The 23,232-nt window shown below is 44.5% G+C and overlaps 1 protein-coding gene across 2 annotated transcripts in view; it reads left to right on the top strand.

The window, feature by feature from the left end:
- Positions 1-23,232, top strand: part of LOC128842886 (vascular endothelial growth factor receptor kdr-like) — a 184,018-nt gene that overhangs the window by 86,721 nt on the left and 74,065 nt on the right. For both annotated transcript variants that reach the window (XM_054039149.1, XM_054039150.1), the window contains exons 9-11: positions 717-892; positions 13,984-14,137; positions 20,023-20,143. In XM_054039149.1, coding sequence (XP_053895124.1) covers positions 717-892; positions 13,984-14,137; positions 20,023-20,143 — 451 coding nt within the window. The remainder of the gene's footprint in view (positions 1-716; positions 893-13,983; positions 14,138-20,022; positions 20,144-23,232) is intronic.

Genomic DNA, 23,232 nt, shown 5'->3' with positions numbered 1-23,232 from the left:
ATCCTCTGGGCGGCCCTGCCCAATTTGCAAATGCAGATGTTGTTGGCATGTGTCCATCTCAGTTTAAAGCACCTAGAAACTCACTTGTGCAATGTTGGACACACACTTTTGAGTATGTGACCCAGGGACACTTGTATGCAGGGTTTTGGCCGCCCCAAGCAGCCAAAAAAAAAAAAAAAAAGCCGCGATTGCGATCTGCGGCGGCAATTCATCGGGAGGTCCTTTGCTCCCAGCGGGAGTGAGGGACCGTCCGCTGAATTGCCGCTGAATACCTGGACGTGCCGCCCCTCTCCGGAGCGGCCGCCCCAAGCACCTGCTTGCCAGGCTGGTGCCTGGAGCCAGCCCTGCTTGTATGTTCAAGTGGTGCTCTCAATACAGAGCCCAGTTACTTACATCACAGAGAGTCCTAGAATGGGCAACTTTCTGATTGTCTCTTTTCACTGCTGCTGGCTAAAATATGGGAAAAAAAGAAGCCAATGTATTCCCATCAATTTTCGAGGATGGGTAAGGGGAATGCATGTAAGGGTGTTGTTTTTTCAGTTCAAGCACTGATGGTGGATTGGGATTCCCTACAGATATTCCCATAGGATAGCAATAACAATTTACCTAGTTAAATCTGAATTTGGATAATGGCCAGCCCCTCTTCTGTGTATTAGGACTTGCCTGCATGCAGTGCTGACAGTCTTTGTTTGAACTTCCCTCGCTCTTCAAAACAGGTATAAAGATGGCAAGCTAATCAAGGAGAACCACACTTGCTATGTACCAGATCGAACAAAGTACAAGCTGGGCATAAGGGATTTGAGACCAAAGCATGCTGGGAACTACACCATAGTCCTGAGCAACACTAAACATGGCCTGTATGAGAACCTCACCATCCAGCTGGTAGTGACAGGTAAGCACCTGATGTTTCCAAATAATTCTGTTGCTCTCTCTCATTTCACTTACAATGCCATTTTGCTCACCAGGCCAAGCAGGAACATTGAGCAGCCTTTGACATTTCTCTCTGTTTAATTGATATGATGTCAGACTCATAGAGCATGGGGGAGGGATAGCTCAGTGGTTTGAGCATTGGCCTGCTAAACCCAGGGTTGTGAGTTCAATCCTTGAGGGGGCCATTTAGGGATCTGGGGCAAAAATCTGTCTGGGGATTGGTCCTGCTTTGAGCAGGGGGTTGGACTAGATGACCTCCTGAGGTCCCTTCCAACCCTGATATTCTATGATTCTATAATATAGGCTGCCCAGGTTTTTCAGAGTTCAGACTGGGGTAAGGCAGTACTGCTGGATAAGGGCTGACAAGAGTTCCTCAGAAGTGGGAAGGTGAGGGTTGCCCTGTTGCAAAAGCAATACTGAATTCCAGGTCTGTAGGTCCCCTCTAAAGATGATTGTGTGCTCCTGAAGGGTTTTCCCAGGGATTACCTTGAAGTATGTGGGAGTGGAGAACACATCCTGCATAAACTTCATAGTGTTATGAGGTACTGACCAGTGCATGCATGGACAGTGGCCGTTCATTCAAGAACCAATTCAATATAAAAGGGAATGCCGATAGGTTCCAGTCCACATTGCCCTAAGACAGTGGGGTGCACTTTTAGAACTGGGCCTGACATTCCAGATTGTTCTGGTCACTCTAGAAAAATGCATATGTAACAAATAATCCACAGTGCCTGGTCATCTTGTATTAAAATGTATCTTGCAAATGCATAACAGGCTGCTATGTAACACACATCGCAGAGTATCTGGTAATGGATGGTCACCATATACCACCGTCTTTGGTTGTGGATCTTCACCCTACAGAGAATTCACATTGCAGATTGTCTGGCCATAGATGGTCACCCTGTACTGGACACACTCAAGACATGCTCCATGTCACTCCATGACTATCTATGCTTAATGCAATTAACACACATGCCAGAACGGCGAGGTGACAAGTAAGATGTGTCAAGTTGCCAATGCACCATTACACCTAAGGCACAGAGAGCTTACGATATTTTCCCTCTCTCTGTGATCACTACTGTGGCACTGTGTGGAGAAAACCAATAGTTTGAAAGTGAACAAAGGAAAATTTTGGCTTACTATTGAGGGGAGGGAAATTCCTAAAAAGTGAACTCTATTAGCCTGGGGACTAGTTTCCCAAGAGAAGTACCAGAAGCTCCATCCCTTGGTATATTGCAAACTAGCCTAGAGAAAGCAGTGAAGAACAGCCTGTAAGGAGAGGAAAAGGCCCACATTGGTGGGAGCAGAGGAACTAGCTGAGCTCCTATGTCTCAGATGTCTATTAATCATCCTTCTCTAGAAATTCATTTTCAAGAGAATCCCGGGAAAGTGGAAGCAAGCTATGTGCATTGACGGGGGTTTTGAGACAGATGGAGAGATAGATACATGAATCAGAGGGGTAGCCGTGTTAGTCTGAATCTGTAAAAAGCAACAGAGTGTCCTGTGGCACCGATACATGAATGACATTTATTAATCTCCATCTCTTGGGAAGTGGAAAAAGGGGCCATGTTATCCCATTGTGCATCCACTGCCTTGCCACCTCACTTGTATGCCATTTAGCTTGGTGGAAAAGAGAGACTGAATCATGAAGGAGAATAGGAGTTTAGTGAAAGTTAGCTTGGCTTTCTTTTGTGTTTCCTGAGTTTCAGTCAGGCTGTAACAAAGAAAAGGTTGCTGATGCTGGTTCGTTCTCTTTTCAATAGTGAATGCTTTTTCCCCTTCCCTTTATTCTCTCTATGCCAAAAAATATTCCACTATTGTGTGGCATGTGCGCTACTACGCCCCACGACTTCCAGCCATTGTGCATTTCTTATTTCACCCTTCACACAGGAGTATTGCCTGATAAGTAGGGAAAGGAATAAAGAGACACTAAGGATAAAAACCTGACCCTATTGATGTCAATGGCAAAACTCCCATTGTATTCAGTGGGCCAGGATTTCACCATAAGTCTTGGTCCCCAAAAATATGTAGCCTACTCTATTCCAATCCTTCACTAAAATATATATGGTAGAGAACAATCCTGCACTAGCAAAGGGATGAACTAGATGTCTTGGTAGGTCTTTTCCAGTCTGATTTCTGTGATTTTTATTCTTCCTCTACTGAACGGTTATTTGGAGCACATCGTTCGTGAGCTGATCCCAGTTGCTGCCGTTCTGTTTGTGAATGGATCATTTTCAGCTTAGCAGTTATTCTTGCAGTGTTCATTCTGAGTGTCTGCTACATTGCTTACTCTTCATGTATGACTGGTCATCTTGGTCACATGGTATGGTTTCGCCTGCCTGGCTGGATGATGCATTTTAAACTGGAAAAGATTGCATAAAGAACAATGAATACTCTTGTCAATGCCTGTCTCCTTGCTTGCATGCGGAAAAGGGTGTTCAGATTAATTAATAATTTATGGAGATATCCCATCTCCTAGAACTGGAAGGGACCTTGACAGGTCATTGAGTCCAGCCCCCTGCCTTCACTAGCAGGACCAAGTACTTATTTTGCCCTAGATCCCCAAGTGGCCCCCTCAAGGATTGAACTCACAATGCTGGGTTTAGCAGGCCAATGCTCAAACCACTGAGCTATCCCTCCCCCCAACATTTATACAAACAAAAGTCTGTGTGCACAACTGCTCATGGGTAGCCAAGGAAAAGATGTTAGTGCAGGATTCAGCCATCTACGGCTATTAGCTGTTTTACACATATTTTCATCTTTGTATGTTATGCACAAGTACACTGTATACACACACACTCACACACACAGAGCCTTATGTGCATTGTTAGCCTTTGTCAGAGATCAACACAACAGAAGGCATTAATCAGGAATAATTATTGCAGTGAAAAAATGCCATTAATCATGATACAGCAAGTCCAAAAGCTCCAGGAATATTGCTGATTGGTAAAGTGCAGACTGATGTTTCATGTACAGGCAAGGGGAAAAAACAGCAGGTGTTTCTTTTTTGGTAACAAAAGATCATCCCAGAGATGAAGAATGTTCACAGAGAAGTATCTGGCAAAGAGCACAATTGTTTTGAATATGGCAGCTGCAAGTAGTGAGGAAACTAGCCTTGCCATGGATATGACTTACACAAAACTCCCATCAAATCATCCCTGCCTTTGCCAGTCCCCACTGTCTAGGACTCGTGGCCTCATGAACTTACACAGCACACTTTAGCTCAAGTATTGAATTAAGGGGGAAGATTATTTTGGCCAACCTTACATGGGTACCTGTAGATCAAAAAAGAACATTTTGATCTTGAATTACAACCTGACTCTCATTTTCACTTAGAGTGTAGGGTCCATTCCATTGTCAGACCTGGGCATTTGCAACTCATTCGCCAAAAAAATTAAATGCGGGGGTTTTGTTAGCTTGAATCTTTACTAAGCAGTGTTTTAAACGCCTAAATAAATCACCTGACTCCTTATCACTAATCATTAGCATCAGCATCAAATTATAAGTTCACTACCTTTTATATAGGGATAAATTGCTGAGAGTTTCAGTAGATATTTATATGTTGGGCCTCCCATCCAGTAGGATGCCAAAAAACTCTATGGCACTTTATACAGAGAATGGATCCCCTGGCCGAGGATGGACTCACAGCTGCCTCTGAGCTGGAAATGACAATGTTTAGGGAACGGAGATTAACTTCTCCAATTGGAACTGCAGGCAGAATGTCATTACTAGAGCTGGAATTTGAACACAGGGATTAACACACTCTTCATCAGAAATCTCTCTGGATTTGTAATGAACACAATGATCAGGGCCTCAGTTTTACGTCCCCTCTGAAAGATGGCATCTTCAGCAATGCAGCGTCATGCTGGGCGCTGATTTTGTACCGTCTCAGTGGGAAGAATGCGTACCTTTTCCTGCAGGCTGTCTTTGGAGGTGTGGTCTTTACACTTATACTGCAGCAATCAGAATAGTTAGGGCATAAAGTGCACACGGAGAGAGGTGCACAATAGTACCAAGTACAACATCACCAGCTATTTTCCCCTGAGCCTGACGTGGCCATAGAATCCACAACTGGCGAGAGAGGCAGAGCTACAAGCCAGGCGTCAGCTCGCCACAAACTGGCACAAGCAGAGTGTGCCTCGTAGCTCCCACTATGTCTAACTACCCAGGACAGACTTTGATGGGAACCAGGCTGACTGCATGCAGAAACGCCACACCCGAAAACAAGCAATTGTTGACTGGCCTGTTGATGAATGACCAGTAGGGTCCCACTATCATTCAAGAAATGTCCCTTTAAGAAGTGACTCCCTCCTTAGCCTATGCCTCTGGCCACCCATTTTCCCACCACCCCTGGAGGCAGATGGAATTTAATCTCCCAGGAGCACACCCACCCCTTGCCGGGTCTCATTGGCTCAGGGTAGGACTCGCGAGTCTCCAGGAGGTAGCCGATCGCCTTTCCAGAATGTTCCTTCTTTACATATTTACACATCAAACACTGTCCAAGAAGCGGCGGGTTGCTGTGATTTTGTTTTGTTTGATTAAATTCTTATTGCGAGCCAAAGCTTCAAGAGAATAATGTCCTGAAGAATTTAGAGGGGAGGGAGCAAGGGAAAAGGGTGATCCTAGCAAACAGCTGGCGGCTGCACCTCTGAGCCAGCCAAGAATGAAAAATGTGGGAGAAAAAAGGTATTCTAGGCTAGAGTACAAAGCAAAGGGGGGGAGGAGAGATCTATTTATGGTCAAGCAGGCTGCATTTCATTCTCACGCTCGCACAAATAATCTGGATTTAACAGGCTTCTTGCCGAGCCCTTTATGCCACAGGCAGTAGCCTCTTGCCATCATATTTTGAGGGCAGATTGTACTGGAGACGTTAGGTTAACTCACAAAATGGGAGAAATAACCCACCATTATCTTGCCTCTCCCCTAGCCCGTTCTCATCTGACTCCTTTCCTAAACTCCCTCTAGTGTTTCCTAGCAGACATTGCAGTCGCTCAGTGTGGCTCCGTTCAACTGGAATTAGCTTTATTGTCCAGTCCTTGATCCCGCCAGCCCTGGTGTGGTGGCTAGCAGGAAAGGCAGATTGAGTGGAGGCTGTGTCTGAGTGCAAGATGAAGCACTTGGAATAGCTCCTCAACACTGAGTGGTAGTAATTCTCAGGCTCCTTACGCACCCGCACCCTCAGGGTGAAATGAGGATGGGATGGGGGGGTGGGGTGGAGTGTGCGCATGTGCAGAGACATTGGCTTACATGTGATCCTTGTTGTGCTAATGAGGTGTTCAGCTATGCACTGCTGTGTTAGATTTTGCTCCTGGCACTAGGCAGGTGCGGCGTGGCGCAGCACCTAGCATTCTCATTCATGCATGAATTGGCTCCCTGTCCCACTCCTCACTTTTATGCCTTATACTTATAAACGTAAGCACCTGCATAAAGGCCCATGAACTCAGGCTGGGTTGGACCACAGTGTATAATATCCTCCCAGGCCAGCTATTGGCATAAAATAAAAGACATCCCTCAAAGTAAAAAGACAGGACCTCATCCTAACCACAAGTCCCATAGGCAAACGCCTAGAGAAAGAGATGAGTCTTCATCAGGCCGTGAAGATCAGCCAATGCAAGTTGTGTCAGACCACGGGGGAAGAGAAGTCCAGCATGATAGGCCTCATCCAAAGCTCCATTTAGTCAATGGAAAGACTCACATTGACTTCTGTTAGCTCTCAATCAGGTCATAGGTGCATGGAACTCCCATTGAAGTTTTGACGTTGTTGTACTGCTGTAAGAGGGCCATGGAAAACACACACTTCCTTGATAGTATTACTACATTCCAAATGAAGATTGAATTAGGAGGACCAAGACAAACATGTGAAAGCAGCATCCTCTAAAATGAAACAATATCTATCTAGCCATCCATTCATCTCTTCATCTGTGTGACTAATGCATCCCTCACCTTAGCATCTGGATTTCCAAAAAAGCCATCTCTTTTCTATCACTTTGGAGGAACAGCCATCCAGGCAAAGCTGAAACAGAAGTGATTGTTTTCCATCATCTGAGCCAGCTAAGCAAACTAGAAACACAAACTACAAAAATAGAGGGGCCATTGTTTCTGATGAAATCCTGTCCAAGCCCAGAGCATGTGGATTGGGTTGCATCCCTTTCCTCCTCCGTATTGTTTGTATTGCTTAATTGGGTGTGGGCCATGGTAGAGGGGATGCTTGCTTTAGAATAGTGAAGTAAGTAAAAAAATCAGAACATTAGATGTCTGTCCATCTTTTCCCTCAAAGGGGGAATTTCTACTGTTGGGGTGGGGGGATGGGACACGGACACCTACTGACTTATTTATTGCAGTGTGAGAAAGTGAATAAAAAAAGGAGCAAAAAAAAAAAAAGATGATAGGCAAACTTCCACTAATTATTAGCAAATTATGAGTAATTTTTTCACTAATATTATGTGATCTCCACATGCTGCCAGCTTCCTACTCTAACCCTCCACTTAGCCCTCTGTGCTCTCCTGGGAGCACATTTTGTTGGAAGTAGCCAAAGCAATTTTAGGAAGGGGGAACTGGGGACTGCTTGAGTTTTGCCAAAATATCCTAAGCATTCCTCCCGGCTCTTTATTGAAGCAGCGTCTCTCCAATTCTAACAGCAGGGAGGTGGGGGCAGCAGCATGTTGTTTCCATGTTGCCCCCCGTGCCCGTAGCCAACCCTGCAGGTAGATTAACTTGTGCCTTTTCCTTTAGAAAAGCAGGCTGGCCAGCACTGCCAATCCTTGAAAAACTGGAGAGCTAAAATTGCATGTTCTGGGAACAATTAAGCAGATCAGCATTGAGCACTTTGCTTTTGAACTCTACTTAGCAAAAAAAGGAAACAAGAAAAAACTCAATTTCCAGAAAGTTGGCTAAGTCAATCAAAGGAGGAAAGCAGAGCTGTCACGGGGGTGTTATGGGGTGGAGTTGGGGAGAGAGAGAGACATTCTCCTTATTAGAGAATTAAGAGAGAGAAAATTCTTCTGAAAGTCATCTTAAAAGGCAAAAAAAGCCAAAAAGTTGTCTGTGATTTTAGCACAGGACTCTTCTTGGAGGATTAAAACTCCCTACAACTTTTTAAATCTTTCGCTATTCAGTATAAGAAAATTGATCAATTTATATTCCAGTTAGACACCCTCCCAGCCCTGCCCTCATGTTCCAAACCAACATGTTCCAAAGGAACACGAGGGAGTGTGCTCTAGACATCAGGGTGGGAGCCTGATAATCAGCGCTCCTGGGTTCTATTCATAATGGGACTTTGAGCAAGTCTCTCCAGCCCTACTGGGGATAATAATATTTATCTACTTCCAAGGTGGCTTGCAAGGCCTCAATGTTCGTAAAGTGTTTTGAAAACCTTGAATGGAAGGCGTCCCAAAATGTTTTTGATTTTTCCTCTCTCTCTCTCTCTCTGCGCATGTGCAAGTTTCTTCTTCGGAAAGAAAATAAGTATAAATATATCAAGAATATATATCTAGATCACCTGTTCAAACCCAGACTCAAGCATGTGCCTAAGTGCTTTGCTGGATTAGTCCTATGTGATTAATGAGTAAAATCAATCAACAACAGTGCCTAGTGTGTAAGAAGTTTAGATCTCAGTTCAGCCACAAGTGGGGGCAAGTGTTTGAGGATCATTTCAGTCACAGTCATTTCAGTCCTTGAAACTAGAGCAAAGCAGAGATCACTGGAGCATTCTGCTATACATGGGAAATGCTCCATTACCACCTCCTCAAACTTAGCAGGCAGCATGTGTGGGTTTCTCAGGTGACAGGAGGAGCGCGTGACCCCATAGCAACACTCTTAGTACATACAATAATTTCTGGTATAAAATAAAGATACAGTCTCTTTCACTGAGTGGGGAATGATTGGAGTCAGTGGCCCAACCTGTCTACAAATTATTTGCCTCTCTAATGCTTAAGGCCTAAATGCAGCACTGGAAAGGAAGGTGAAATTTACATCACTCGGATCAATTTCAAATTTACAGTAAGTGCAACTGCTTTTGATTGCTCTTCACAGTGCAGCAGCAGGGAAGTCTTTAGTTATTCAGGTCAGCTCCCACCCCACCAATTACACCCTCTGCAAAGAGGAGCTAGAAATACAGTTTAAATTAGAGAAGAGGAAAACCCATCTCAATGACTTTTAAATCTACTTGAACATTGTGCATTTGAAATGTGACCACAAAACAGGAAATGTTTAAGGTTTGACTTCTGATTAAATTGAGAAAACTCAGCTCAGGAGGAAGGGCGGCCAACAGAGCAGATGGAGAGGACTGAGGTGCAGTGACAGATCTCTGTGGAGCTGTAGGGTCAAGGTGTAGGACAGCAGGAGGTGCTGCAGGTCAGGAATGAGGTGTACTTAGAGATATTCCCTCCCACACACACCAAGGGTTCAGGACCTGTGTAGGAGCGACTACTGCACATCAAGACTGAGGTGCATTGGCGGAGTTGTTTGAGGGTGCCCAGGACTAGTACAGCAGAGGCTGCTGTGGGTCAGGAGGGAGGTGCATTGGTTGAACTGTTTGGGAGAGCCCAGAACTGGCTGTAGTGGGTCAGGAACGAGGTTCTTTTGGAACAGCTGTGGGATGAATGGACGGGATTCAGATCCACAACAGCGGAGGGCTATTGCAGATCTGGGCTGAGGTGCATTGCCAAGCTCCACGCAGAGGAAGCTTGCAGACCTGATGAGCTCTTCAGTGTTGCTGGTCCATCACTTTCGTATGCTCTAAATTCACACCAGGTTTTGTTTAATGTTTTTTTTTTTTTTTTTAAAAACCCACCCACAGACCTGTCTTATTAAATCTGTATTTGAGATGTGTAATTTAAAGAATATGTATTTGGATTCTGGCAGTTGTTAAAAATGGATTCCCTTCCCACACCATGCTTCACACATACAAATGAACAAAGGTACAAGAAGCTCCCATTCTGGAAGTGTGTTTGGGGGGCAGGAGTTGTCAGAGAGACACATTGGCTGTGTCTACACGAGGAGGGTTGGTAAAAAAAAAATCCCCGCCATTGCTCACATTAGGAGTCGTAGGGCAGTTAAGGCTCCTGCAGCCACCAATGTTTTTAATGCTGATTTATCTAACCCTGTTCCGAGCAGGACTAGATGCCAAATGCCAGTGGCTGCAGAAGCCCTATCAACACTAGGCCTCCCAGGATTGCTGCCACTGATGGAGATTTTTAGCAATGGGGGGCATTTCTGCCAAGAGGATCTGACCTTTAAAGTGAATGGAAAAGCTCCTGTTGATTTCAATGGGCATTATATTAGGTCCATGAACGGAGTGGGTAAGATTCACACTCCCATTCTGGCCCCTTTACACCAGATAAAAGAGCTGGAGCAACATAAAGATGCTCCAAAGGCTCCAGATCCAGCCGGAGCAGAATTCCTCTAGCACACAGACCGCCGGAGACTGTCTCTGAGGAACCCCTTGGTGTCGGGAGCAGGCTGGGGCTGGGGCTGAGGTCAGGCCTGCAGCACATACTGCTGTGGAAATTCCAAGCACCACTGCAGCCCACCGGACAGTCTAGCAATATTCAAAAGTGTTTGATTCCCCCGATTTCAATGGGAGTCAGACACATCTTCAGGCATGGATACCTCTGGCTCAGAGAGGTGACGTGATTAGTCCAAAGTCACCTCGTAGTGGAGCTAAGGACTAGAAGCCAGAAGTTCTGACTCCCAATCTCCTGCTAGAACCACAAACCTCAACCTCTCATTTGAAGACAGAATGTTCAGCTCACTGTGAAAAACAAAACAAAAAAACAGGCTTTTTTAAAAACTTGATTTCATTTTTAAATTGCCATTCCCATAATTAATCACTATCTCCACTATAATTGGGTTCTGTGGTACTGGGGAGGGGGGGCAATGACTAGAGGTTTTTTCAGCAAACCCCTTTAATTTTAAGTAAATAATTGCTTAAGTCTCATAAATAATTATGGCATTTGATGAATCATTTCAACTCATTTTAGGTTTCAAGTAATATTTAATAGCACCGTGCAGTAAAGTAATTGAGGGATTAGGAATTCATTTGACGCTCCGGTAAATCATTATTTTAATTAGATCAAGTACAAAAATTGCCATTTCTTGTTAGGAAAGATAATTTAAATGACATCCAATATGTTCATCATTTCACCAAGAGTACAGACAATTCTGTTAATATGCTAGGGTATGACCCAACCCCCTACACACGCATACACAGTCTTTCTCTCTGTCCCTCTCACACGCATGCACACGCACAGTCTCTCCCTCTCTCATATACATATAGTCTGTGTGCAAAACTCAGAGCTCACATCCAAGAAAACACAATATTTTTGCACCCTTCTATATTAACCTTAATGCTCTTTCTTTGGTAAAAAAAACACATGTACAAGTTCTTTGCAGATGAGCAGAATGAAAGATTTAAGTACGAACAAAAAAATGATCTGAGAGCATAGAAAATGGACTCTTGTCCACCAGGGATTTTTGATGGTGTTTATGATTGGGAATGATTCAGTGGTGGGAAAAGAGACACCAATTAAAAGTAGCCTTTCTCTGCAGAACACAAATCAGTACCAGTCTTCCCTTAGGAATAACACCCTACATCCAAGAATCTCAAAGCAGGTTACTAACATTAACGAGACAATCTTTAAAATAGTAGGTTTTATTCCCTCCATTTTACAGATGGGGAAACCGAGGCATGGAGAACTGAAGTAGCGTGTCCAGCATCACACAGTGGGTTGGTGGCACAGTCAGGAGTAAGACCAAGGCCTGCTGACTCCCAGTCCTGTGCCTTAACCACAAAATAATCCCAACTTCATCTTTCTACTGGGAGAAAGAAGGGGTGGAAAGTGGATTTGTGGCATGGTGTGTGCTACGGTATTAGGGCCACTTAAGGGGAGAAAAGGAACAAACTGCAACTTATACAATAGATATCTTAACGCCAAAAGGTCAATCGTTTTTTAAAGTGAAACACTAATTAAGGTTATTTATTCCAACTAATGTCTCATTATGGCATGGGAGCTAGGATGTTGCTGAACCCTCTACAGCCAACAATCCTTCCTCAAAACTTGTTAAGGGGGAAAGCTGATAGATTTTCAAGCAGGGATGGGGTCAGAAGACCTTTCCTAGTCTGACCTGGCAGCCATGAGAAATGGAAAATGAGGATCCCACAGAGACATGGGATCAGAGCTGAAAAGCAAAGCTGGTCAGTCCCTAGTCAGGGAAGAGGGCTGGGAGACAAAAACAGAGGGCAGGGGTCCAAGACTGATGAGTTAGGCAATAGCTCATATTTGCATATCTGGGGCCTCCTTGGTAGGAGAAAAAAGAAGTCAACCCAAAAAAACAGAAATCTAATCTACTGTACGCTTCCCAACTTGTCAAAAGCTCTCAGCTTAAAGCAGCCACAGTCAGCTACTCAGAGGTGTTCCAAAGAGGGACCCAGACCAATAAATCTTTATGATTTCCTGTTATGAGAAGCGGACAAAGAGATATGACTAAGGATGGGCAGAGCAGTCTGCATAAAGAAAGAGGCCACGTTTTCACGCCCAAACCTTTCTGAGGTCAGGAAAAGGTCAGTTTCTGAGGTTAGGAAAAGGGGGGGTTATACCACCATTTTTCATTTGGCATGTTTCTGCGGGAGCCAGAAATAGAAGACACCAAGTATCCCTTCCCCATTGGCAACCATAGGTATTGGAAGTGTCACACTGAGCCTGATCTTATGAGATTTCCAGCCTAAAGTTCTGATTTTGTACCCTTTACCCACACAAATAATACTTAGTCATTCAAGCAGTCCTGTTGATTTCATGTGACAATGTTTTGTTTATTCCTCACATACTACAGTGACGAGCACAGTATAAGAACCTGTGTTCCATTGATTTCAATGGGGCAGCTCACTTGACTATAGATTATTCACGTGGGTCAAGTTTGCAAAAGAGGATCTCAGTTTTGCAGATGCAAGAGTCTTTATTAAAGTTCAAATAAGCTGCCACATTTTTGGATGCTTATGCAAACATTTTAGTGTTCACACCTCACTAAGTATGACCCAAAGTCTTGTTTCCAAGATTCTGGTTAAAATGTTGCGCATATTGGAATGATCCATTTTTTGCTCTTACTGCTGTTTAAATTGTTGAGCTCCTGCATGTCTCTGCATGTGGATTGAGAGATGTTCCTGAGCAATCCAGGAGTCTCAACACTGCACCAACATTTCAAAATCAGGATTTGTTCTCAACTAAGCTCCAAATGGGAATTTATCATATTCTGAGGGAACACAGTAGCAAAATGACAATTTTCTGAAAGAATCCATTTTTTCTTTACAAAAATTCAAAGAGAAACTAAGAAATATTTTTCTATTTTTGCAAACCCAAATGGCTTTGTTTAATGGTTTTGCAAGTGGAGAGAATTTTTTCACAACCCTTTATAGCTGCCTTCTGCCCCCTGAGCACCACGCACTTTGCAATCCCTGCTCTTCTTCCCTCTCCCCTTCATCCTGCGCATGATACAAGGTAATGAAGGAGGAAGGCAAGGTGTCCAAATCGAAAAGACTTTGTTACAAAAACTCTGGGGAGTTCACGAACAATGATAACCCTGTTCCAAACCACCAGTTGTTTGATAAGATTCTCTTAAGCCATTGACACTGGAAGTCTGGGCACCAGGGTATAAGAACTAGGAGAGATCAGATTTTGCCTGTAGGGTAAGGAACCACCCTGTAACATCTTAATCCCATGCCTATTGAAGTCAATGGGAATTTCATTGTGTAGCTTTATCCAGGAGACGTCTAACGTTCATGGCATTTGAAGGCGGCTGGGATTAATGTGGTGTAGTTTACATGTTTTGTAAAACCTCGTGAAACATTCAGGCTAGTGACTGTACACGTTTTATGTGGGAGCCTTTTCGGTATCATTGGTCACCATGCACCCAGCTTGTTTCTTTACCATTCCTCACTGGTTACAGCTACATACGCCCCTACGGAAACCAGGCCTGCCCAGCGAATGACACTGCTCCAGCTTTATGAATGGGCAATATTTGTCACCTCGCTTTATGGAGGTTTGTTTTTGTTTTTTTTAGAGAGGCCCAAAATCTATGAAAAGGAGACAGACTTTGACAAGGTCGCACAAGTGAACCTAGGAAGCACACAAAGCCTTCAGTGCACTGCGAGCGGGACTCCAGACCCCAAGATCATGTGGGAATGGGAGCCATGCGCCCCTGCAGAAGACACGCGGTAAGTGCACACTCCTGGGGCTCTCTTCTCAGGGTGAGCTGGTTACGTATCATTTGTTTCTTTTTCTGAGAAATCCTCTTGCCAATATGCTTGGGCATCTGTGACGTGAAAGACTTTAATGTCTGGGTATAGCACCTGTGCCCTTTCTTTATACTTTTCAAAGGGCAAGTCCAGGGCAACAGAGAGCTCTTGGAGATTGAAGTCATCTGTCCACAGCATGGACAACCACAGTGCAGGCTCCCCGCTATAGCCCCGTTCATTTTCTGAACCCTGACCTGGAGAGATCCACTTTATTAGGTCTATTCAATCCTTAGCCCCTCAGCTGAGAGTGCTGGCCAAATGCCTGATCTTGAACTATTAAAGCAAATGGGAGTTTAGTCATTCACTCAAATGGCAGCAGGGCCAAGCCTTTAGTGCTAGCTGTGGTGCTGGGCTCCAGTAGGAACTGTTCTGAGATCAAACAACTCATTTTATGCAGATCACCAAACAGCAGATGGTTACTATGAAACCAAACTGGTTTCAGATTAATGATCTGTAAGGGGAAGGCCATATAACCCCCTTACCACTTCCATGAGAAAGAATATTACAATATGGAGCAAGAATCTTCCATCTTGTTTTCTTTAATTAAGGCAGACATGATAGTTGCCTTGAAGGTCACTCACAATTCACATTTTACTCCAAATTTAGGTTTTGTACAAATAAACTTCTACAAATACTTATGACCAACAGAGAAGTTCACAAGTCTTTAAATTCCAATGGAAACAGCTGCTTTAAAAACATAACCATTCCCCTGCAGAGTGTGCAACCCAAAAGCACAAGATTCATAGATTTTTGGGCCAAAAGGGATCATCATGATCATTGGGTCTGATCTCCAGCAGGTTCTTAGTGCTGCAACAAAAGATAAACTAATTCTATTGATTTGCATTGTTTCAGCCGAGAAATAGAGGTGCAAAAAATAACAGCACAAAGAGAAAAAAAATCAATTGGATTTTGAAAATGAATTCGGCTGCAGTAGTCTACTGGGTTATTAGTAACAGCTAAGGACGTGTGCTTGTTTAATAGATGTTTTGGTCTCAGTTACAGTAAGGCCATTTTACACTGCTCAGGCTGTAAATTATACCCATTTTATGGCCTCTTTTACTGTCAGAACAGTGTTAGGTCATCTTAGTGTAACAGAATTGGACCAGATTCTCTTTAACCTGACAATGCCCCTTTGACTTAGCTGGAGTTTTTTTCCTGTGAAACCTTGGATGCAAAATATATGGTTGGTTGACAAGGGAATGGCAGATTTTTGAGAGTGACCAGCAAGGCAGATTTGAAGGAAAAGTGTATTCTTTTTAAGTGTAGAAATCCAGCAATCACAGAGAAAAGACCCCCTTTCTATCCCTTCAGGGATCATTGATGGACAAATGTTTCAAAGATTTAGGTTCAGTTTCACATAGGAGTTCCATGTGTCTAACCTGAATCTCAGGAGCCATCTTCTTCAGTGCACTTTGAGTCATCATCCACCCACATCAACCTGTATATTATACAATACTGCAAGGTGCAGCAAAAGGTTGAGTGTCTTGCTGTGAACATTTGTTTGATAAAGACCTGGAGACAGCATGAGAGTTTGCAGAGGCAGAAGAAAGCTGGCAGGTCAGAATCCAGCAAATAGAAACTAAGCGAGTTAAACACGAGATGCTTCATGAGGATTCTGTAGACAAATAGACGTTTCCTTTGTTCCTGTTGAGATATTAGCTAAGTAGTCCACGGGGAGACGCCTGGGCTCAGATCTGAATGGGGAGTGCTTCCCCTGGTGAGCACCAAAGGGAAATACAGGGGCCAAACGTAACAACTCCAGTTGCACTTTAACCCTTTTCTGCAGTGAGAAGGCTGGAGTCAGGTTTTCCACCTCAAAGATAAAAGCAGATGTGGGAATAAGGAGAGAAATGTGCTGTGTAGCTCCTTTTTTCTGCTGTCATTTGAAAAGCAGCAATGGAAAATGTTTGTAATGCTGGCTGCAGTTTCAGCTCTTTTTCAAGGACATGTCTGGTGACAGGCCAGCGGACATGGACAGTCTGCAAAGAGAATCTCCCAGACAAGGCCATTTTAGTGCAGCTGCTTCCAATGGGAAATTACCTGTGGGATTACTTGGGACAGCAGCCATCAGGGTCCCAAGATTCAAGCATCAGCAGCAGTCCTGTGTGCACCCACCTGAGAACGTGAAGGGTAGCCTGGTAATTGGTTTAGCATTTGGCCAACCGACACAGTGTCCCTCCAGGAATAAAACAATAACTGGGAATTTGCAGACCTTTGTCAGAGCAGATAGGTATTGCACTAGGCTTCCCTGGGAGGTATTCAAGGCACCATCACTGAAGTGTTTAGCAAGGGCTTAGGTAAGACTAGAGAGGGAATACTACAGGGTCATGTATCAGGCATCCTGACGGAAGTCACACTAGCTCACCGGCAATCTCCTCCAAGCCCTGCATCTAGGATGGGATTGCGAGACTTCACACTCAAAGTACAACATTTCCCTGCGTTTTAGTTTGCTGACATACCACCAACAGCAGGCACGGTGTGTGAGTAACTCTGGGGCATTACTGCCAACCTGGTCCAAATTAGAATCAGTAACCTGGAAGCAAAAGGCTGGGCATAACCCCAGTCCCAACTCCCCAAGCTATTCAGTCCCTGATGTTATCAATTTAAATACAATTGCAGAGTGGCGTCTACCTCTGCTGGCCTCCGAGGCAGTCTTATCTCTCCTCAGCAGAAGCTGTAGGAGGATTCCTGTGGGAAATGACACACACCCCACCCACCCTCATTTCCTGCTGTTGTCTCATTTCCTCTCCTTCTCTCTCTCACTGCTGTAGCTGGAGTCCTAATGCGCGGTCATTGTTCACTTCAAGTCTAGCTGTGATTTGACTTGTTTCCTTTGAGCTCCTGCCTTACGCAGCCTTATGAGGGAATTGTTACTTGTAGGAAGCCACACAAGACACCTTCATATCAGACCGTGCTGGATGGAGACACCAATATTAGTACAGATTTATTGATCCAAAGCGTGTCTTGTGATCTCCTGGCAAAAACACTTCTTCCCCAATGTGCATCTTACAGAGGAGATCTTATGTATTGGGAGCCTGATTGTCACAAGTGCAGCACCCACAACTCCTAAGCCAGGGGTTCTCAAATGGGGGGTCAGAACCCCTCAGGAGGTCACAAGGTGATTACATGGGGGGTTGCGAGCTGTCAACTTCCACCCCAACCCCCGCTTGCCTCCAGCATTTATAATGGTGTTAAATATATAAAAAAGTGTTTTTAATTTATAAGGGGGAGTCGCACTCAGAGGCTTGCTATGTGAAAGGGGTCACCAGTAAAAAAGTTTGAGAGCCCCTGTCCTAAGCAAATCAATGGGGTTTATGGGTATGCTACACCTCTGAAAATCAGGTCACATTTATTTTGCACAAGTTTTACCTTCTATAACCCTATTCTGTTGCAATGGCCTCTAAGACTGAGGGCAGAAGTTCAGACTCCCTGGTCATCCAAACCTTGGCATCTCTGCTGAAACTGCTAACAAGGGGGCGGATTTCTGTCATGTGTGTTGACTTTGTGATGTAGACACCTGTCTTTTAGGATCTGAATTGAATTCACTACCCAGCCATCAATCACATGGTAACAATTTCCATTCACTTCCATCCTAAACTGGATTTAAACTGGCAACCATGAAATGAAAAGATCCCTAGCCTGGCACAGATACCAGTCCCCTGATCCAACAAGCCCTCTGAAGAGTGCCATCTGTGATGAAACTTCAGAACTAATAAGAAGCACACCCTACTCTGTATTTGTCTAATATTGAATCATAGCAATGTAGAACTGGAAGAGACCTCGAGAGGTCATCTAGTCCAGCTCCCTGCTCTGAGGCAGAACCAAATAAACCTAAGCTATCCCTGACAGGTTTGTCCAACCTGTTCTTAAAAACCTGCAAAGATGAGGCTTCCACAACCTCCCTTGGAAGCCTATTCCAGTGCTTAACTACCCGTTAGAAAGCTTTTCCTAATATCTAACCTAAATCTTCCTTGCTGCAGATTAAGCCCATTATTTCTTTTCCTACCGTCGGTGGGCATGGAGACATTGATTCACTGTCCTCTTTATAACAGTCCTTATCATATTTGAAGTCTGTAACAGGGTCACCCTTAATGTGCTTTTCTCAAGTCTAAACATGCCCAGTTTTTTTAAGCTTTTCTCATAGATCAGGTTTTCCAAAGCCTTTATCACTTTTTGTTGCTCTCCTCTGGACTCTTTCCGATTTGTCCACATCTTTCTTCAAGCATGTCACCCAGAATTGGGGTACGTCCAGACTACCCGCCATATCAGCGGGTAGCGATCGATTTATCGGGGATCTTAACGAGACACGATATATCAATCCCCGAATGCACTCCCCGTCGACTCCGGAACTCCACCGCAGAGAGCGGCGGTAGCGGAGTCGACAGGGGAGCTGCGGCCGTCGATCCCGCGCCGTGAGGACAGGAGGTAAGTCGGAATAAGACATGTCGACTTCAGCTACAGTATTCCCGTACCTGAAGTTGCGTATCTTACATCGACACCCGCCCCCCCAGTGTAGACCAGGCCTTAGATACAACACTCCAGCTTAGGCCTCACCACTGTCAAGTAGCACGGGACAATTACCTCCCATGTGTTATATACAACACTCCTGTTTATACACCCCAGAATGACATTGGCCCTTTTGGGGATGTATGCAAACATACTGAATTAATTTTCAATATGCATTATTATTATTATGAATGGAACCTCTACTTCTTTTTCCTCTGTTGTCTTAGTATGCACCCATTCCAATCCCTTTCTCTGCACTTACTTATCCTACTTGGCTTTTCTAAGCAGGGACATTAAAAGCCATCATTCACTTCCCACTGTTTGAATAAGTGGGGTTCTGAATTTCAGAATATACAGGAAGTTTCTGATATCTTTAATGAGCTATGACTATAATGATCTGCAGGTGTATCTCCTGTTTTGCAAATCACACTTTAGTGATTTGATTTAATTACCCCATACTCTCTGTCTTTAGCTGTTTCATGGGGCGTATAGTAGAGTTTCTTATGGAGGCTGCACTAGCCGGGGACATGTTGGTTTAGTTCCCTGCTCCACCACAGACTTCTTGTATGACCTTAGGCTGTTCACTTAGCTTCTTGGTGCCTCAGTTCCCCATCTATAAAATGAGGATTATAGAAATACCCTATCCCACAGCATTGTTGTGGTCATAAATAGGGCTATATAAATACTTTAGATAGATTGTCACACACGAGTTCCGGAGTGTCCAGTAGTCTGAAGGCCTCAGTTTGCAGAAATATCACTTGCAGTTCTTAGAGAATTGGCAGAGTTTCACTGGTGGCAGAATGTTGATATTTGTGTCTCCTAGCTGTGGTATATCTCACTATAAACACTCCTTCTGCCCTGGTCTTTAGATGCAGTTTGAAAACCATGTTGAAGCTAACCTGGTCTCTAACACAGTTTGACCAGCCATTGTGAATGGGACTAACCCATGTTCTAACCTATGACTGTTGTTCATTGCAAACACATTGTTCTTACTGTATTCTAATCTGGAGTTCACAGTTTAGACACATGCTCTGGCTGGTTTAAGGCACAGCAGAAAATGCTTTAGCTGGATCAAAGTTTAAACCAAATTTAAACATGCCCCCAAAATGAGTTTGAGATGTAGTGATGGTCATTTCCACAAGGAGACAGAAATCTCCATCAATCTGTTATCATCAGTAGCTTTCAAGAAGTCCAGGGGCACTGTATAGATAGAGACCACCTCTGTTCAAATGCTTCCTATATAGACTATGTACATACATGTGTATTTTTCAATTTCATCCTCCCCTTTTCACCTCCAGCTGCAGACACAGTGGAAAAAGAATTGTCGTTCAGAAAAACATCAGTGAGACAGACATGTGGACAGGCAACAAAATTGAGAGCATTGAGGAGAAATACATAATGCATGAAGATAAAAAAAAGGTATGTCCTGGAATAATCCTGGGTTTCTTGGAGGAGCTGCTGCACTCACACAGAGTAGCTCTCCTTGAGTTTCTCAAGCACTGCTTTCCCGCTAACTGCTAACATGCTTTAAATTCCACAGCCCTGAGATCATTTTCAAATCTCTGCTGTTTAGGAATGTTAGACTCTGGCAGTGATGTCACTTGCCCTGTTTAAAACTCTCCAAAGACATGTGGGTCAAAAACCTTTCAGTCTCGCTCACTCTTGAGAAAGTGTAAGGACTGCTGTGCACAAGAGGGGGCCTGTGACTAGCACTCAGCTCTAAGCTCATCAAAATACTTCTCACTTACAAAGCACTTTGGATCTGGAATGCGCTTCACCAACATGCTCACAGTACCCCTGTGAAGTATGGAAGCATTATTATCCCCATAATAATAACCTCGGCATCTACATTTTTCTGAGAGCCCCCTAAGTTTGGATGCACCCATTTTTGGGGTGCCCACTTCAAGATAACTTGGGCCTGGTTTTCAGAGATTCTGAGCACCTGCAGCTCCCACTGACTTCCACTGGAGTTGTGGTTGTTCGCTGACCCTCTGGGGCATCAGTGACTCCACAAGTGGAAGGAGGTAAAACCATAAACACCTGTCTGTCTTCACTGGCCAGCAAAGCTGGCTGCCCATGAACTGCCTGCTGCACACCTTTAGAGGTGGCACAGTGGGCATGATCCCTGTGTGTGCTTGGGAGCTCCAGGAGACATGATACTTCCCAGAGTTCCATTGGGTCTGGGCCTAAATGCCACAAACTGGAACATTTCAAAGAACAAGGTGGCACCTTTTATGCATGAACATTCCAATCCAGGGTGATTGCTGCAAATGTTCTGCACCACAGCTGCAGACTTCTGACTCTGCACTGGAGAAGAGGCTGTGGTGTGGCTCTGACATGTTTTACCCCTTAGTTATTATGTATATATGGATATGTATGGGTCTCCAGGCAGTGTCACAGTTCTGTTTGTTCAGGGGTAGGTGTGGAGATGCAGCAGGTGTGTTGGGACTCAATCCTGCAAGAGGCTTTGTTTTCTGGTGCTGACTCAGCAAAGCACTTAAACACATGGTTAACTTTATGGGACTACTCACCTGCTTACAGATAAGCATGTGCTTCAGTGCTTCCCTGGACTGGGTCCAGAATGATCAGCACTCTGGAGAATCAAGTCCTCTCCCATCTGGAGAGTCTCATGGAGACTTTCAATGCTGAATGTAATTTAAAATGAACTCTGAAAATATGGGTGGGGGGAAGAAAAGCACAATTCCAATTTCATTCCTGGAGCTGTCTCCCTGCTGGGGCTTCCCCACATTTAGGATTGTATGTGTCTCGATAACTCAGGCTCTAGGCTCTGTCTTTTGCTGCTCCTTTAGTCTCAGAATTGTAGAGAAGAAGCAACCACCCAAAAAGTCCCAGCTGTTTGTAAAGAATCTCAACAGTTGCTGGAAGAGGCATATGAGTAGGGCAGAGATCTCATTCCAAACCTGGCCTGCTGTATTTTATAGAAAATTAGACCATGGAAACCTCCTCTTGGGAGGAATAAGAGCTATTTAATTCGGATCCTCTTCTAGCAACTGACAACAGTCTCTTTCTCTTTAGATAACAGCAGCTTGTCCCCACAAAGGTTCTTCCTTTGTAAAGCATTCGGGTCCCTGGCTTTTCAGGTTCTCGAGGCCACCACCCATGTCAGGTCTGCTGAGCTCTTGCTAATAAACTCAGGGCTAGTCTACGCTAGAAGCGCTACAGCTGCACCACTGTAGTGAGTCTGCTGAAGACACTCTATGCCGACAAGAGAGCTCTCTCCCCTCAGCATAATAAAACCACCTCTGTGAGTGGCAGTAGCTATATCGGCAGAGAAGCTCTCCTGGCACTTAGGTCAGTGTAACGTACGTCGCTCAGGAGGGTGGCTTATTCGCACGCCTGAGCAACGTAGGTTAGACCAAAGTAAATGGCAGTGTAGACAAGGGCCTCAGTCTCCATCTCTCTTCACACCAGTGTAATGCAGGAATAACTCCATTGAAGCAAATGGCGCTGGGAAACCAACATGAGAGGAGAATTAGACTGCCCACATGCGTGATCATGAAACAGACCCATCTGTGTCCAGGGGCTTTTACATGTTTGAAAATCAGTTTAAAAAGCCACGGCGCAAATAAGGCGCCTTGCAATTGCTGCAACAGTTGTAAAATCCCCCCTCCACCAGTCTTTCAGCAGCAGTGCATCAGGCTGGGATTCCTGAAACAAGCAACAAAACATAAACATCACTATTTTATTTTGTTTTGTTTTACACACAAAGGGCAAACACCCAACCCCACCCCACCTCCCATTTTCCCTCCCCAAAAAGATTTTCAAGTGCAAACCTGGCAAGTTTTTGCCAAGGGCAAATATCTGACCAATTGTATCTGGAATTTCAGCCTCAGGCTGCCTTCTCTGCCCAAACCTGCAACACTTACCCTTCCCCCAAACTGCAAAGGCTTGTGAACAAAATCACAAAAAATAATCCTCCTGATGACAATGGATGAAGTGAAAGTTCATTGTTTTGCAGAGCTTTAGTGGACATTAGTCTACCAGAAAGGGAGAAGAGTACCACAAGCCCAACTCAAAGCTGCTCACACAGGTTTTCTGTCCATGGACTCGCTTCAGGCTTTTGTGCTTGAAAAATTGAGTTCCATGCTAGCCACTCACTGTGCCTGGCTGCACCGTGTAGACACTGTTATTGTTATTGAATGTACACAGTGCCTATCACTCTGATGTAAACTATCCCTTGGAAGTTTTGGTCAGAGCAGGGATTTGACCCAATTTCCCTGGCCAAAATTTCCCCTTCCCCCCGTACTGGTGTGTGCTCATTGGCTGTTGCTCTCTGTTCTAGAGGTGGCTGCACTGTATTAATATTGGTATAGTATTGCAGGCTCCAACCCACGCAGTTGAACCTGCCACTGTGGCTGTGCAGAGCCCCTTTGACTTCAATGGGGCACCAGCCAGGTGTAAGTGTTGCCCCACAGGGAATGGGTAGCAGGAGCAGGGCAAGAGTTTGAAGTGTTTGGGTCTGAAAGGCACCAAGGTGAAAAGTGCTC

This window comes from Malaclemys terrapin, chromosome 9 (assembly GCF_027887155.1).
Source record: "Malaclemys terrapin pileata isolate rMalTer1 chromosome 9, rMalTer1.hap1, whole genome shotgun sequence".
NCBI lineage: Eukaryota > Metazoa > Chordata > Testudines > Emydidae > Malaclemys > Malaclemys terrapin.
This window is presented reverse-complemented; position numbering and strand designations above follow the sequence as displayed.